The 17,385-nt window shown below is 37.6% G+C and overlaps 2 protein-coding genes across 5 annotated transcripts; one reads left to right on the top strand and one right to left on the bottom strand.

Moving 5' to 3' along the window:
• Nucleotides 1-348: 348 nt before the first annotated feature.
• On the bottom strand, nt 349-10,763 carry stip1 (stress-induced phosphoprotein 1). The gene is made up of 14 exons (XM_015058359.1): nt 10,641-10,763; nt 7,595-7,804; nt 7,351-7,492; nt 6,411-6,552; nt 6,134-6,296; nt 5,921-6,047; nt 5,631-5,733; nt 4,629-4,749; nt 4,417-4,513; nt 3,587-3,711; nt 3,465-3,501; nt 3,272-3,375; nt 2,132-2,304; nt 349-2,055 (listed from the first exon to the last, which is right to left on the bottom strand). Exons 1-14 carry the CDS (start codon nt 10,746-10,748, stop codon nt 1,983-1,985), a joined length of 1,725 nt encoding a protein of 574 aa, XP_014913845.1. The 5' UTR covers nt 10,749-10,763; the 3' UTR covers nt 349-1,982.
• A 1,086-nt stretch (nt 10,764-11,849) lies between these two features.
• Nucleotides 11,850-17,072, top strand: spata22 (spermatogenesis associated 22). 4 transcript variants are annotated; one of them, XM_015058369.1, is made up of 8 exons: nt 11,850-11,955; nt 12,281-12,361; nt 12,643-12,780; nt 12,892-13,075; nt 13,417-13,789; nt 13,879-14,002; nt 14,093-14,190; nt 14,665-17,072. In XM_015058369.1, the coding sequence occupies exons 2-8, from the start codon at nt 12,322-12,324 to the stop codon at nt 14,854-14,856; spliced, it is 1,149 nt and encodes a 382-aa protein (XP_014913855.1). In that variant the 5' UTR covers nt 11,850-11,955; nt 12,281-12,321; the 3' UTR covers nt 14,857-17,072. The 4 variants fall into 4 exon arrangements, with proteins under 4 accessions (XP_014913855.1, XP_014913856.1, XP_014913857.1 ...); XM_015058370.1 differs by having other exon boundaries at nt 11,868-11,955; nt 12,291-12,361; XM_015058371.1 differs by lacking the exon at nt 12,281-12,361 and having other exon boundaries at nt 11,875-11,955.
• Nucleotides 17,073-17,385: the final 313 nt, after the last annotated feature.

The raw sequence follows: 17,385 nt of genomic DNA, 5'->3' as shown, positions 1-17,385 counted from the left end.
GGTGAATGAAGACATAGTGAAATACTGAGTTTTGTTGTACTTAACTGATTATTTCCAATTCATTTTCTATTTCCTGTTTGGAAATGTATTGACATAAAATGGGGGGAGTAGATTAATACATGATAGTAACAATGGCAAGTTCTATTAGTGACTTATCAAAAAAATATCTGGCTTTTACCATAACTGCTCATCATGTTATACACATTGATATGCTTTAAAAAGCACACAGAATGTAGATAAAACCCCCCATTGTACATTTCAATGTATTGTAAGACACACTTTAAACTATACTAAACTTTTTCATGTGAAATAAAAAAAGAAAGAAGAAAAAGCCACAACTGCCAGTTAACATACATTCAGATAATCTGTATTTAAGTTTACAGCTAATTTCCAATAGTACATGACGTTCCTGGGACTAATAGAATTGTTGCATGTGGTTTATTACAAAATAAGGACCAGACAGGGGGGGAGGAGGAATGGAAATTAAACATATCCTGATATCTGCAGTCCACAAGAACAGAAAACTGCAGAGAAATGCCCCTAGTGTGACAATGGAAAGACAAAACACGTGAATCCCACTCTGAAACTGTGGCACAAATACACAGTGAAACTTGAGATGTTGAGGTATCCAAAGCCACACGTGGCAAACTCGTCCGTTGTAATATAAACATGTATTTATGCTTCAGCGGTCAAAGTCAAGCCGACTGAACCATGAGGAAACCGGCCGCTAACATCTGCGAAGCGAAGCATTAAGAACAGATTGGGCAAACTTCAAGAACTACTTTGCCTGGTGTAATTCTCTTTTAAACTACCAGCAGGTTGTGCCAAAACTCTAAACATTTAAAACGCACCAGACGGTACAATACAGAATTAATCAACAGATGTTTTCAATAGGTGAGTCTTAGATGAACCGTTTAGTCAACGTGAAAAAATAAAATAAAATTCTAAAAGTCTGCAGGTCAAGTATTTTGCGAAAAAATATATCAAACCTGTTTAAAAAGAAACAAAAATGTAATGATACATTAGCAAGCTCTCTGAAGCCCTTTGTTTTGGGTTTACTATAACTGAGAAGATGAGAAACAGATGTTTAGATGAAGAAATGTAGAGAATCCCTTCATTTCCTGTTGGACTTAGAAATACTGTATCATCAATTAAACTGCAGCAACTACATTAAACATTTTTCTTCCATTTGTCACATTTAAAAGCTCAAATAATACGAGGTTAATAAGATTAAGCTATGATCCTGCAGGAAAATTGATTCCTAAGATGTTCCTAATACGCTCAGATATTAGTGAAGCGGGAAAAAATAATTTGTCTGACAGGAAGAGCTACAAATTTAAAGTCCAAGGTTACTTGCCAAACTGCAGTAGCTGACATTTTAATGCGTTTTAAGCAGATTTACACTTTGACTGAGGAACAGGGTGGATTCAGAGTTTCATAATGTCTGAAAAAGCATGACAAAAAGAGGAAACAGAGGAAAATAAAGCTAATAAACCAGGATTACGCCACACTCTTTTCATGAACTTGCATGTCAAATCAATAAGAAATGTTTAAAGTTTACATTTCAAGCATGAACCAGCATGAACAGTAAAAACAGCTTCTGGCGTAGATTTCCCCTTTAAACACCGAGCATAATGTCGTACTGCATTGTGATGTTTATTGATGTTTCACAGCATCTTTACATGTGAATTTACTTCTTTTTTTTTTAAGTTGATGTTGTCTGGAGTGCTGAAGTTTTCCAGAGGATATGACAAGATGCTTATTTTCCCCGCTTCCCAACACAATGTCAAAGTCGTGAACACGAATAAAAAAAGCAAAATAATAATAATAATAATACAGACAAACGTCCCAGTCAGGGCGAGGGAACTATAATCTTGAATTTAAAAGGCAAGAAAGATCAGATGTATCATTTTTAGAAGAATCTGCGTTTGGTTCCACTGGTGTCTCAGAACTTCTTTACATACATGGATACTGGTTCCACATCAGCGGATGGCTATCAGTCCAACATCGATGAGTTTCTGTATCTTCTGAGCGATGACTGGATTCTTTAAGTGGCTGGGAGAAACAGAGGAAAACGATAGTCAGATCAAGTATTTCCAGAGGGTCGTGCGGCGTTAGCCTGCAGACGTACTCGCTGAGTGCCTGCGGATCCTTCTGCATCTGTTCGAGGATCAAGCGCATGGCTGGGTCGGACATGATCTGCTGGACCTCCGGGTCGGCCATGGCTCTTTTCTTCACCTCCTCTGGGCTGTCGTTCCTCATGGTTTGGCTGACCATGCAGCGCTGCATGCCTTCTGTGGCTTCCTGTACGTCGAAAGAGCAGGTGACAGTTAAAGGGTTTCTCCCTGACTTATTATGAGCAGACGTTAACTTGTTTTATACTGGAAATGGTACAAATTCCAACAAATCCTGCAGTGAATATTGTGTTAAACATGAACCCAATCATTGCTGTTTGGTTATAAATATTCAGTCTGATCAAGTTTTAACTTTTTTTAAATTAATTTATTTGTCATAAAAGTTGCTTTATAAAACAGACATGCTGAGCAGAAGAGGTTAAGGCCTTGTCCACATGTATCTGGGGTCTTTATAAAAACAAATATCTCTGTCACATCATTTAAAAAAATGAAACTTTTTCTGAAACCACAGAATTGGTTTCAGAAGTTTTCATCCACATAAACCTGCATAAATCTGCCCGACAGTTGTTTTAAACATTTATTTGAGTGGACAGTTATATAGAACTTATTTTAAATAGTGCATTACAATATAAAGGAAAGAAAACATAAGATTAGGAAATGTGTCACAGCAAGTATGTGGATATTTAGACATTATTTGCTACAGGCAGTAATGTACAAAACCCCAATCCTCAGTTTTCCTATGGACACACAACATAAATACGGAGTTTTCTCAAATATCACTTTGGTGGGAGTTTTCATAAATAATCGCTTTTTGTGATGTAAAACTCAGTAACAGCTACGATGACGCGTCGGTCTTAAGCTAACAGAGCCATCCAAATGGGAGGAGAAACAATATGGAGCAATATAATCTGAGAAGCAGTGTGGAGCTTGAGGAGGAATATTTTGACTTCAAATTGTCTCAATAATCCTTCAGAAAGGTATCGGCATTGCTAGATATAATTATTCTCTAGCATCAGACATTGGGTGTCTAAAAACACCTGAATACTCCAAACTTCACTTTAACGATTGTTAATACATGTGGTGTTGATGAGAAGCCGCTTGAGTCACTTTCAGCTTTTATGGTGTATGGAAAATACCTTTGAGGATGAATCCAGCTCTAATGCCTTCTGGTACGCATCCATAGCTTTGGAAAAGTCTTTCATGGCCTCCAATGCAGCTCCCTTACGTGTGTAGCCTTTAACTATGAGCAAATTCATTTCAGTAGTTAGAAAAAACCCTGCTTACCCTTTACACAGACATTATTTTTAGCTCAACACTCAAAATACTTACTGAAACTGGGCTCAAGATTGATGCATTCTTCACAATCCTGATGGAGGAGAAAAAAAATCAAACAAGCTCAGAGTGGATTCATCTAAATTGTGTTCAGATGTGCGTTTAGCGTAGTGGCGTACCTTCAGGGCGAGCTGGAACTCCAGCAGCTTTGTGTAGCAGGCAGCTCTGTTACTGTACAGTTTGGCATCATTGGGGTTTCTCTTAATGGCCTCAGTGTAATGTTTCATGGCTAAGGGGTAGTCTCCTGATAGAAAGGAAACAAACAAACAGCATCATCTTTAGGCATCATTGTAGCTCTGTAATCAAGAAAACTTAATACAGGCAGGGTTCTGCAGGTTTCACAAACTCAAAGTTAAGACCATTATAAATGAAATTTAAGACCTGTATCGCAGCAGGAATGTGCAAAAGAGCCCACATAGTGCCAAGCTAAGTAGCACAGAATGAATCAAATGGGTTGGTTCATTCCAGAGGAACTGATAAAATGGTGAAGATGAATGTCGTCCAGCCAACCAGTGAGCTAGAGAGAAAAACTAGCTAACTAGGGTTAAATAGTTTTCTCATTCCTCCATTTTGTCAGCAAGAACCATAACCAATATACACTTGCTAGCTAGCTAGCAATATAGCCTTGCTAACTGTGTTTGCTAATATACCCTTGCTATGTAGTAAGGATATATTAGCAGCTAAGCTAGGTACCAGGAGCTTAGTACTTAGGCTGCTGGTACCTAGCTGCTGTCTTATATACATAGTCTTGAGAAAAAAAGACTACATAGAATATATAAGACTAATTAGTCCTGCCACCATAACATCTAAGACTTGACATAACATATTCAAGGCCAACTTACATTCTTTTCAAATTAACTTAAGACATTTCAAGGCCTTCATTTTAGATATATGAATTTAAGACTTTTTAAAGGTGTGCAGACATCCTGATGTAAACCATTTTACAAACCTTTCTGGAAGGCATCATTGCCCTTGTTCTTCTCTTCAAGCGCCAGTTCTGGGTTGATATAGGCTAGTTTTTCTTGCTCTTTTAAAATCTTCTCTGCCTGCATTAGATTAAGTGAAAGTGAGGTGAGATTCTCAGGCAACGCTAACTAAAAATTGCCCACTTCTCATCTGGTAAATGTTGATTTTTTTAAAGCTTCCCACAATCTACTGCACCTGTTGACATTTCTTCAACACATCTGGAGTCCGGTGCTCAGTCAAACTCTTGTTAAAGTATTGGATAGCTTCTTTGTATTTCTCTTGTTTAAAGTACGAGTTGCCGATTCGAGCCAGGGCCCTGCAAACAGAAGGAAGGATGTGAACTGATGGATCAGACATCTCAGAAAACTACAAGTGCATCTTAAAGTTAGAATATTGTGAAAAGCTTTAATATTTGGTCACTGGTCTCAGAGTACAGGTTCATTGCACAGAGTGAAATATTTCACCATTATTGTTTACAGATAATTAAATCAAAATTCAGTGTTGAAGGAAATTCAGTACCACACCCTAGTCAGCTAATTATGATGAATGGTTCCTACCAAACTTCATCCTTCCACTCAACTTTCTATGACTATGCTTGGATCCAGCGCTCTTAACAGTAGTTACGTTTTTTTGTGCATTTGACTGGACAGGTGTCTCCAGTCCAGTCAAAGCTGTTCAGTCAGCTATCTTTAGAGACAATTTAGAGACTCAGGAAACCTTTGCTGGTGTTTTCAGATAATGAACTCATTAGGGTGTGTCAACATGAGGCCCCTATATTATCTGTTCACAAAATTAAAACTTTCTGACACCCTAATTTTTTTTTTTTTTTATCTTCAAGCCATAATCAGCAAAATTCCAAAAATTAAAGGCTTGAAATGTTTCACTATGTGTAATGAAGCTATTGAAAGTAAAAGTTTCCTTTTCTGAATTGTACTAAATTAAAAGTTGTTGTTTTTTCACAATATTAACTCTTTTAAATTAACTTGGGTAAAAAAAAAAACAACAACTAATGAAATACATTGAAATTTGTTATTGAAATGTAATGTGACAATTTTAAAACTTCATCAAGACATTAAGGAAGTTCATCTTAATCATGCATTTCTATTAAGACTTTGATGCAGTTATTTTTTTCATGTTTGGACCGTCGATGCACCAATATGCTCTTTACCTTGTAGAATAAACAAATGAAGAACTTACTTTGCTATTTGTCTGTAATCTTCTCTGTTTTCTCGGCCGACATCAATGGCCTTCTCGCACAGCTCTCTACACTTTTCAAACTCTCCCTTCTCAAAATAGACAGCTGGGAAGAAAATGTGAGACAAACTTTAAAAAAAAAAAAAAAGAAAAAGCCAAAGGTTGACAGCTGAATTTGAAATTACTGTAAGCTTGCATCAACATGTCTTTTCTTGCTTTTGTCGCATCAAGAAACAGATATCTTTAAACAGTTTGGAAAACAATTAAGAACCAATACGTCTGAGTGCACAAACCTGCTTGATTAGACATATATGTCATGTTGGTCGGGTCGTGCTTAAGTGCCTGATTATAATGTTTCAGTGCCTTTTCAAAGTCTTTATTCTTGTATGCAGCATTCCCCAGTTCCTTTTCCTTCAAAGCCTGGAAAACAGAAGAATAACAAAACGTCACAGCCGAGAATTATCAGAAGGAAAGATGGAAGAGGGATTCGCTTTTAGCCCTTTTACCATCTTTTTGTTTTCAGGGAGATCTTCCTCCTTGGGAGGAGGTGCTGGGGTCTCTTTGGGTTTGGGAGGAGAGGGGGCGTGTTCCTCTTCCTCCTCCATCTCTGACAGGTTCAACCCCAGGAGCACAGAGAGAGTCGTCATTACTCTTGGATCCTGCAGCTTCCTGCAAGAGCATTGAAAAACAGATTTATCTGATTTAATACATTTACACGGTGCTGGACTGCCTTCCAGACAAAGAGTGAATATTTCCTAAGGCTTTTTGTCTAAAGTTACGTACGTGCCGAGCTCTGACGGTTTGTTCCTGAGCTGCTCCAGCAGTTCTCTGTAGCTGGGATCCGTTAGAAGCTCACGGGTCCGAGGATCGTTCTCAAGCTTCTGATACAGGTTGGGCATGGCAAAGGGGTTCATCATTGATTTCTCTGGTGAATGACAAGATTACTTTATGAGAGACAACAAACAAGGAATCCTCCACTGACAGTAAAGAGTTAAGCTCATTAGCTGGATCCGCTACAGCAACATTTATTATGACCATTTTGTGAATGACTTTTTAAAATAAAACACGTTATGCAAATGTATCAATCGTTATTGCACTTTTTTAAAGTAGAATAAAAAGTCAGATGTGCTTGAAGCATGTACTTTAATACAGAAGGGAACAATCCCTTCATTTTCATCTTGCTTCAAAGCTGCTAAATCTTATTAAGTGTTTTTGGTCTTGTTTCTAGTGCAAATATCTTAGTACACTTGAAATAAGACAAAACTGATTTACAACTAACTTTTCAGCAAGGTATTGGAGCTTGTTTTAAGTAAATTGTTCCTTGATATTAATGGAATAGTACTAGTTCCACTGGCAGATTATTTCACTCTTGTTATAAGTAAATTGCCTTCCAGTGTACTTTTTAATACTTTTCTTAATCAATATTATGGAATAACTGACGTAAAACAACTTGCTGAAAGGTTACTAAGTATTGTTTTGTCTTATATCATATGCACCAAGATATTTGCACTAGAAACCGAACCAAAAAATACTCAAGAGTGTTTTTCAAGAGCGTGAAACAATCTGCAGCATATTTTTTTCCACTTATGTGGTGGTCTTTAAAAAAAAAAATGGAATCAAAATCAAAGAAATCCTGATCGGTACATGCCAAATAAAACTGACTGTAATGTTTATATCAGTGAATCTTTTTGTATAACCAAACTAAACAGTCATGCTTTCGTACCTGCAAGCCGAGCTTCGATATTCTGCAAGCCCTCCTTCAGCTGCTGGTTGTTGGGCTCTTTGCGGAGCCCCTCCTGGTACGTCATTCTGGCCTCCTCTAGTCGGCCGAGAAACTCCAGAGCGGCGGCTTTGCGGGAGTATCCCTGCAGGAAAAGTTGGAAGGTTATGTTATGTTAATTATGTTTTTGATTTATTTTTTTCCCCTTCTGATTCCTCAAATTGCAGCAAGACACGAGAACTCTCACCTTGCCCCAGTCGGGCTTGATCTTGATGGTCTGGACGGCGTCCTGGAGAGCATTCTCGTAGTTGCCCTTTTTGGCGTAGGCAGCAGAGCGGTTGCTGAACAGCACATGGTTTGATGGATCCAGAGCCAAGGCCTCGGAGTAGCAACGGACAGCTTCGTCGATGTTTCCTGCACTCAGCGCCTTGTTGCCCTGGTCTTTCAATGCTGACACCTAGAATTCACACATTTGCTAAATGTTAGCACATACAGAAAGCCCAGCAGAAGCCGAATGCAACCTTTGACAGCTGCTGCCGACAGATCTGAAAAAAGAACAGCTGTTTGTGCTGAGCTGCTGATACAGGAATGCATTCACTGTGCTTAATACACATTCAACAGAAGTAGAATAATAATAGTAACAATGAAGGAGATTGCAATAAAACTTTAATGTAATTTGGAGGGAATATAAATAGCTTAAAAACTGCATGTAGACGTCTTTAAACAGAGCTGGCATACATTATAAATATTTGATGGATTCGTTTTGATGTTTAACCATCAGCTTCTCCTGTCTTAACAGTAATAACACTAAAGAACATGAGAAAGTGATAAAATAGTATTGATCCACACTACTTCGACCACAGCAGTCCAGCTCCAGACCCTCTGAGGACTGATTTTGATCAATATTACCTTAAACTCACTAAATGGAACCCAGCATCTAAAATCTTCAAAATAATTCATTAACATCACTACTAAAAATGGGTGTGGCATTTTTTTTTTTTTTTTTTTTTTTTTTTAGTTCAATGTCCCAAAGGTCTTTTGGTGTGAAATGTACGAATCGACCTCAGAACAAAAGCAAATGACTGTGTGAAGACGTTAACCGAAGCTAGCAAGAGACGATGAAACAAGTCCTGTGGGCTGAAAGGCCACTTAGCCATGAAGAAGCTATTATTACAAGAGTGACATTAAGAGATTACAATTTGCAAATGCACTAAAGGACAAATGCCTTAGTGTTGGGAGACATGCTCTGCTGTCTGATGATAATAACATTTAAGTGTTTGGCCGTAATGTCCTTTGTTAGATTGGACAGGAAACAGGGAAAGCTATGCGCAGTAGCATCATGTTGTGATGTAGGAGGAACAGGTGCACTTCACAGACAGATTGTATCAAGAAGAAAGAATTTGTAAATATTGGGACATTTAAAATTGTTCGTGTCTTTCAACGTTGTCTCTAACCAAACTTGTTTTATTTAAAAAAAAAAAAAACAGTTGCAACTGGCTAGATCTAGCGTTCAGGCAAAGAAACAACTTGGGTTTTTACTAAAGCATTATAATGCCCTTCTCATACAAGCATCATTAAATATATTGGTGATTTAGAAAGCTTGAATGCCTGGGACTTATAATTAGAAGTCCACATACCGCAATCCAAGCAGTTCTTGCACACATAATACTGTGATCACATTAAATTTGCAATATATTGTGAAAAACAAGAGGATAAAGAGCTGATCCCAGCCTCAGAAAATTTGTGTGCCGAGTTGAAAATACTTGTGAAAGCAAGGCACCCTACGAATGTCAGATGTTAAAGTAGAAATGGACAAAGACTACAGCAAATTACTCTGAGAAATCTGTGGGATAGTATCCAAAATGTTGCCCTAACTCATCTAAAACAAATAAGAACAAACTGATTAAAGAAAAATTTTGTCTGAATTATTGTGAGAAAAAAAGAAAAGGTATTTTATAAAATGTTTATAAAGCTCAACTGTACATCGTCTCGTTTAAAGCCATTTCAAGTCAATGCAAAGTATCCATTAAAAATAATAAACTTTAACTCTGAAGAAGAAAACTAAAGCCAAAATTTCACATTTAAAATGCTTTATCCATACATGTCCTTGGCAATATTTGAGCAGTATTTTAAATGTTCCTTTCAAATATTATGAGATAGAAATTGTGACATTGTAACCCAGTATTACTAGGAGTAATATTGAGAGCAACAAGCAGCATACACAGCAAATTAAATATATCCTTGTGGCTGCTAGGCTAGGTAAATATTATTTTCTATAACCAGTTAATATAAAACTTCATATTCTGGAGAGTATGCGCACACTCATATCAGTGCAGTGCGACTGTCTCAAACTATGTGTACACTATGTTCCGTTATATACATCGAATTGTAATTACAGAGCAACTCAGTATTTTACTAACTACAGAGACCGTTCAAAACATAAACCATCATCTGAAAACCTTTCGATTGAAAACTGGAAAGTTCGAGAGGTCACGACAGTCTGTGTCGGCGTGCGGCTGTAGCCATGACAGTGGCGCCGTGTGCATCTAGAATGATCCTCCGGTCTGAGTGTGAGCTCGTGCTGAAGCAAGCCCCAAAAAAACACTGACGCACGTGCCGCAAGAGAAAAGTTTAAACAGACAGTGCCACTCTGACTCAATAAACAAATTAATGAAATAAGTCCAATAAAATCCATATCCTTCAATGAACTAATGTCCTCGCGGTGTGAGCTTCATTAGCTGTCGCGCAAAGGTTAGCTAACTCTAGCTTCACTGAGACGTTTTACCGTCAAGGATATTGAAGTATTTGAAGCACTACATTGAAACGATAAAGCAATAGCCCTGAAACCAGAAGCAGTTTTACTGGGACATCCTGCTATACTGCGAACTAATATAACGAGCTAGCGCAACGTTTAGCCAAGACTGATTTATCTCTACGGGGTTAGCTGCAAACAGAATGCTGATCAGTTTTTGGTTAACTGATCAGCCTTCTGTTTGTATTTACCAATTGTAAATACATGGTGTAATTTCACTGTTAACAGTTTCCAACATTTTTCGCATTTCCTAACGGCTTAGAATACCCCACTCTCTAAGCTAAATGGCTGCAGTGAATGACGCTAAGCTAACAAGCTAAGAAGCACAGAAATCTCTCAACGCTAAAGCTAACTGACGACGCTAATCTACAATATTTTGTTGGTAAATATTACGAATTCAGCTTAAACGAGATAGGCTGAAAGACTTGGTTTAAACACCGAAGCTAACAATAGACAATGAAATAAGTTAAGGGACACTTACTGTCTCCATGGTGCACGCATGCGATTCTTTCCAGAAACTACTTCGGACCAGCGCCTCCCCCTGAACAATGTGTGCAAGTTGCCAGTTTGGGATGTTGAAAATCTGCATTCAGTGCGTGGGGCAGAGCCGCAGCACCAATATATACACTACTATCTGAAACTTCCAGAAGAAAGGGGGGGAACTATACCTAAAGCTGTCCTGCTCAAGATATGTCCCCCCCAGATTCTTAATGTTGTGTAATTCATTACATGTCATAATATATTTGCTTGTCATAATATGAATATCGCAAAAATATTAATATTATTGCAGATCAACAAATCTTCGTAGAAATTTACACACTAAAAAAATAAACTTAAACCTGTGATTTTGTGTATCAAATAGTCGTCTAATAATGTGATGAAATAAACTAGTACACATTAATAAAATAATAACCGATGCGTTTTTTTTTTTACAATTGGAATAAGATTGTACTTTTTAAATAAAGGTAAAAAAAAAATAAGTTGTTGTTTTACGTGGCTAACGCCATCGCCGATAAGGTTATCACGTTTAAGAACCTTTAAAGAAATTATGCCATGTTTCTACACAAAATGTTTTAAAGAAAACATAACAAAATAAGCTGATTCATTCCAATTCAATTCAGAAATACTTTTCTTTATCCTAAAGTGAAATTAAATGTTTATCTTATTCTAGTACCTTAAAAGTCGTTTTGGATGGTGATACATTCCCCTATGCTCCAAACAGTGGAGAAAACTCTGGTCACTTGAACTTTCGATGGTATCTCAGGAAAGAAATTTCAGATCATAGAACATAATAAAACTTTATTGCCGTTTTGAATACATAATCTTTTCAAATCTGTGGGCCCATACTGGCTTGTGGCATCCAGAATTCTCAAAAACTATGTACTGTATCAATCTCTCAACTAATCTCACTTGTGTAAGTATTTATGGAAAGCTTTGTCCTAAAATTACATTTTGTTCATCAAAACAGTAAAAAATAATACTAGTTTGTTTGAAAAGATCTCATAAAAAAACATAATTTACAATGAGTAAATACCATAGCATCAAAACATTTTATAATGTCATTTGAACCAATAGTTTCCCTGGTGGAGGCCACATGTAATAGATATGAAAGGTAACAATGTGCAAAAATATGATTCTGAAATAGCCAGGATCGTAATTAGCTGTATTACGAAGCCCCGAATTTACTTGCGGACCGTGAACGCATCATTATTGGTGGCGCGTGAACCTGTGGAGCAAGGTACTGAACTGAAATATAAACTGCGTCATTATCTCCTCGGCTACCTTGCAAACTTTAGGTAAGAAGAGCAAGTTATATGTACACTAATTACTTAAAACAATAACGAATAATAAAAGTAAACTGTTGCTACATTTCACACCTGTTTCTAAGTTAAACAATCTTGCCAATGCAATTTGCTAGCATAAGGTATAGCTCACGGTAATAATGTTACACTAAATCTTTGCTGAACTTGTATAACGATTAAAAACGGCTTGAAACGTGGTAACTGAGTACTTTTCGCATTGTGTTTGTATCAGTAATGTCCAACACACACTAGAGCTATCTTTAAAAAAATATATATATATTTTCTGTTTATTCCTTCTTCGTTCTGCTAATACTGTCAGCATCTGCTAGCGGAAAGAACAGCGGGATTTAGTGGCCAAACATGAGGAGACAGGAACAGCAGCTGGAGAGACCAGCAACGGGTTTGTTAAAAATATTTCATTTAAAAAAAAAATGAAAAAAAAAAAAAAAAAAAAAAGGTATTGTTCCAGGATAGTTTGTATGCAACATCTTTTTTTTTAAGTAGCGTAGTTTGTACCGGATATGAAAAGATGTCATTTCACAAATGTACTTTCATGTATTGTGGAGGTTTGCTTTCTTATTCTGAAAAAAAAAAAAAAAAAAATAGGGCAACTACATCCACCCCCATCCAATTGTCTTGGTAAACATTGGTAAAAAGTGTTTCCTTTGCTTTTTCTGTTAGGCTACCTGCCTTTGTCACTCTTTAACCAGAGGAAGAGAAATAGAATTCCTCTGAAATCTGTTCCTGGTGAAAATGAGTTCTTTTCACCAAGTGAATACATGGCCAGCACCAGTTCAGCTGCTGGTGTAGGCCCCTCAGGTAATCACGCTTCTGTCACTAGGTGGCGGCACATTCACAGAAAATATTAACAATACCAGACTACCTTTGAGACGTTTTCAATCTCTTGGGATGTATTGTGTGTCTTTTCAGCTACGTATGAATGTTACCAGGCCTCAGATTCTTCTCCAAGTGCTCCTCAAAGCCATCAGTGGAACAGAAAAGGTGTCCCGGAGTATGCTAAACCCCAGCAGTATGGCAACAGAGCTGCTCCTGGACCATCTACAATGAGAACCTACGCACCCATAGCACATCCATACAAAGCCGGGGCCAAGAGGTGCTTTTCAGTGACTCTCTGACCATCAGAATGTCTTGTGAAAACTTTTATGACACAGCAACAATCAAAGTAAAGCGGTATGCTAATGCTATATTCAGAATTTATTAGCTGCATTGCTTTCATAGGAAGAGAATCTCAAAAACTCATGTGGTTGTGAACAGTTCAAGTGTTTGAAAAAAAGTGGGATCGTTTACAGAATGTTCAATGCAATAACTTATGACAAGCAAATGAAGGCAACCCATTTCATTCAAAAATAAGGAAACTTGCTTTTTTTTTTTTTTTTTTTTTTTTTTTTTTACGTTTAATTAAATTACTAAAATATCATTATTGTGTTGCTTCAGCTCCATGACGGGTCAGTCCAGCAATCCAGCCGGACAGTGGGTTTCGAGCTCCGGTGTCAGTCCCGGACATAGCCAAATTCAACATCCCTATGGCAACAAGAACCCCCAAAGCAAGCCAGCACAGCATGCAGGGTTCTCTCAGACGGCTCAGCAGTCGTCCAACAAACAAACCTTCCCTGCACGTCAGTTTTCCCAGCAGTCCAGACCTCTTCCTCCTCCTGAAGCTCCTCCGCCCAGCGTGCCGCCTGCCCGAGCTGCACAGCAACCTACCAAGTCCTGGACGTTTACTAACAGCTTTGAGATTCAAAAATCAAACTTTATCGCAAAAAAGAGTTCGAATCAACCTCCAACAGCTAAACCAACCAAAAAAGAGGTAGGAAGTAGCATATTCTGCATGTTACACGCATAAATCTTGAAATAATCACTTACAGTGCGCTATTTTGATTGTTTTGCTGTTTTCAGAAGGAAAGTGTTCCAGCGAAGCAGCCTATGGAAAACTCCCTGAGGATCCTGACCACAGTTATTAACGGAATGAGACACTGGAGCCAGTTTAAAGATAAAATTCCTTACTTGTTTGAGATATTTGGTTAGGGAATATGAAGTTCCTTCTGCTTACAGCTCATTTGCGATATTTCTAAACACCTTTAAATAGACAAGTTGTGACTTTTCCCCACAGCCACTCTGGACTCTGCAGTCACTCTGGGGCTCTACGGAGCCAAGAGCTTTCTACTGAGAGACGGGAAGGACGTGCTGCAGTGTGTCTTCTATGAAAATGTGAGTTTGAAATCAAATGTAAACAAGCGCATCTCTGTTCGAATATATATTTAGTTAAGCTACGTTCAATATGACGGTTGTGCAATTTATTTGAACCAATGATGTAAAAAAAAAAAAACAAAAAAAAAAAAAAAACATTTGCTTGCAAATTTTGCTCTTTTTAAAAACTGTTCATGTGACTAGCACAAAACTCAGTCTAGTAGTTATGCAGATGTTTAGCAACTTATTCCTGGATTTCAGATTTTTATTTTTAAAAGTTTATCATTTTCCTTTTATTTTGCAGCTACTCTACTTTGTCACAGAATCTCACTGAAATATACTGAAGTTTGTGGCTATGAGGCGTCATTATAATAATTTTTATTAACATCTTCTCTCATCACATCAAACTCAAAAACCTTCAGACAAAATAAACAGCACAGTGAAATAGCCTTACTGTTTTTCCTTTTGTTTTTTCCTCCATTTGATGTCCGTCAGGAGCAGCCGCTGCCGCGCCTCATTCGAGGTCAGGTCCATCGCTGCGTCGGCAACTACGACCGCAGCAGAGACGTCCTGATATGTGTGTCCGTTCGAGCCGCTCAGCCGTCGGAGCAGAGGAACGCTCTGGAAGCCGTCAAAGTGTCGGACGCAGAAATGAGAGCGCTGGCCAAGATACTCAGCGAAGTTTGAGCACAAAATGGTGCAAAATATTGTTTGTCCAGCTTCTACTGCAGATATCTTACTAGACTTGAAATAAGATTAAACTGGCTTGCAAGCAACTTCTCAGCAAGATTTAGGAGCTTGTTTTGAGTCAGTTACTATTTAATATCAATTAAAAAAAAGAGTATTAGTTTCACTGGCAGATTTTTTTCACTCCTAAGATTTTTCTTCCAGTGGAACTAGAGCGATTTTATCAACATTAAGATGTTAGTATCTTAAAACAAGCTCCTTTATCTCGCTGAAAAGTTACTTGCAAGTCAGTTTAGTAGTTCTCAAACTAAAAAAATTTAAGAGTAAGTTTAATTAAGATTGTGTGTTTTAGCAGTGTGGCGGCTGTCGTCATCAGTCAACATGTGAGATTCATAAGAACATTTCCATATGCTCTAGTTTGTCGAAAAAGAAAGGTCGCTTTAACAAAAATATTGTTTTTGTAATTTTCCCTCAAGGTTGCAGCTTCCATACTTGTATTGTTTTAACATTTACATGCTCTCCTTTCCTGTTTCTACAGTTTTCTGTGAACAAATATAACGGAAAGTAAAGCGTCTGTTTTTTAGAAGTTATGAAATTCGTTTTATTACAAAGAAATGCCACAAAAACAACACACAAATGAATTCGGTTAAAACCTAAAACCAATCAGTTATCCGAAACTGAAAAACGGGGCAGTTAGGAATAAAGTGATATCAACAACAGTTAGTTTATTTACAGTCAAATTCCACAATGAAAAAAAAAATATCAACATATTTTCTCTACAAAACACTTTTTTTTTTCCACCAGTGCTGAGACTTTACACATAATTGTCCAACAAATAAGGGAATGAGTCCAACGTCGCTACCCCAGTCACACACAGTATGAGGTCCAGTACACTACTTACATTTCTAATTCCCATTAGCTTTGAAATATGGCAACAAAGTCATGTTAATCTTTCAATTTATGTCAGTATTGAAGCCCAAATTGGGAGTTATTTAAAGGTTTAGTCTGTTAGTAAAACTCTGAACAATAACTGAATATGAATCTTAAACACTCGCTGAAAATGGAGGTGGGGTTGGAAGAAATTGGCAGTGAACAGGAAAAGTTAATTGTGGATATTTTATACCAGAACTTCAAAAGCAGAAACTGGATCATATTTCACATATCATTTCGAATCGTGTGCCAGCTTAAAAATGTAAAATCACTGAATTTGTTAAAAAAAAAGAAAGAAAAGGATTCAGAGAATTAATGTTAGCTGAGCGCTGTAGCCGCTCCGCGAAGCAGCTTGAGTGATTCACCTCTTCAATAATTTGCAGAAGCATTTCAGGGGGATAATTTAAAACGAGCGCGCCGCTTTCTTGGCTGCTGTTATCCTCAAGGATTCAAATACATCTTTTCAGCATTTCTCCAAGCTATGAATCACACACACTGCATGAAGTACATAAAAACACCTTACCACCGAGAAGAAAAGTAGAAGAGAAAAAACACGTCACATGACACAACAGAATCCTCAGTTTTCAGCAGAGAGAGATCAATACCTGATAACTGTATGAAACTTGTCTTTGTTACGTCAAAAGGCACAAGTTGGTCAGATCACATTGAAAATCTAGATCAGCTGTTCTACCATTAACAAAGCCCATCTTTTCATGCAGTTTTAGACACAATCCCTACATCTCCTGGCATTTTGCAACATTTTCTTTCCTGAATTAAAGTTTAGGATCGGGTGTCGTAGGCAGAGAAAACAAGCACATCACACAAACAAATCTGGGGATGAGGGTGACAAAAACACGCAGCGTGTTCAACATCTTTTTATTATTCTTTTTTGTCTTTTTCCTTTATCTTATAACAACACCCCTCGTTGTGATTTCCCTCCTTTTAGGTCAGGAAACTGATCTTTAAATTGTCCATTCAGTGGTTTTGATGCTGCGTCTGCGATCCTTTTCTTTGCGTCAGGAACTGAACTCAGTCTTTGAAAGCTGAACAATGTTTTGACTCCCACTGGTCAATTCAAGTCCCAAGAGAAGAGGGCAAAAAGAAAGAAAAACCTTCCAAATATCAAAGTTCTTACTTTAAAGAGTTGTTTAGAACTTCAGAGTTCCCATGGATTTATTTACGACCAATTCATTCTAGAGGCGACTCATTTAAGGTTCAAATGTCTGTACAATTTCCTTGAAATCCTCGAACTGTCCTTATTGCCTCTTCGTCAAGCTTTCGTAGTTAAAAAAAAACTTGCACTGAAACATTAATGTGGCTGAAATCACAGAGCGTCATGCTTCCATTCGGAATGTTATATGCTTTCATTCAACAAAAACAAAACAGAAAGTTCGCTGTTTAAAAAGAATTTTAAATGACTTCAATTTGAGTTCATAACATTACAGAAGCAGGAAGACAGCATTTGTTTTTTGTTTTTTTCTTTATGCATGTGTGTGTTTTCAGCTTCAGCGAAAACAGAGCTGGGCAGAGCTTCTCCCAGGAGCTTTGCTAGGTGTCTCCTCAGGACATCATGTCCCGGGACATATAAAGTGGTCAAGA

Source organism: Poecilia latipinna, unplaced genomic scaffold (assembly GCF_001443285.1).
Source record: "Poecilia latipinna isolate Pla-1442-1.1 unplaced genomic scaffold, P_latipinna-1.0 Scaffold1536, whole genome shotgun sequence".
In the NCBI taxonomy this organism is placed as follows: Eukaryota; Metazoa; Chordata; class Actinopteri; order Cyprinodontiformes; family Poeciliidae; genus Poecilia; species Poecilia latipinna.
This window is presented reverse-complemented; position numbering and strand designations above follow the sequence as displayed.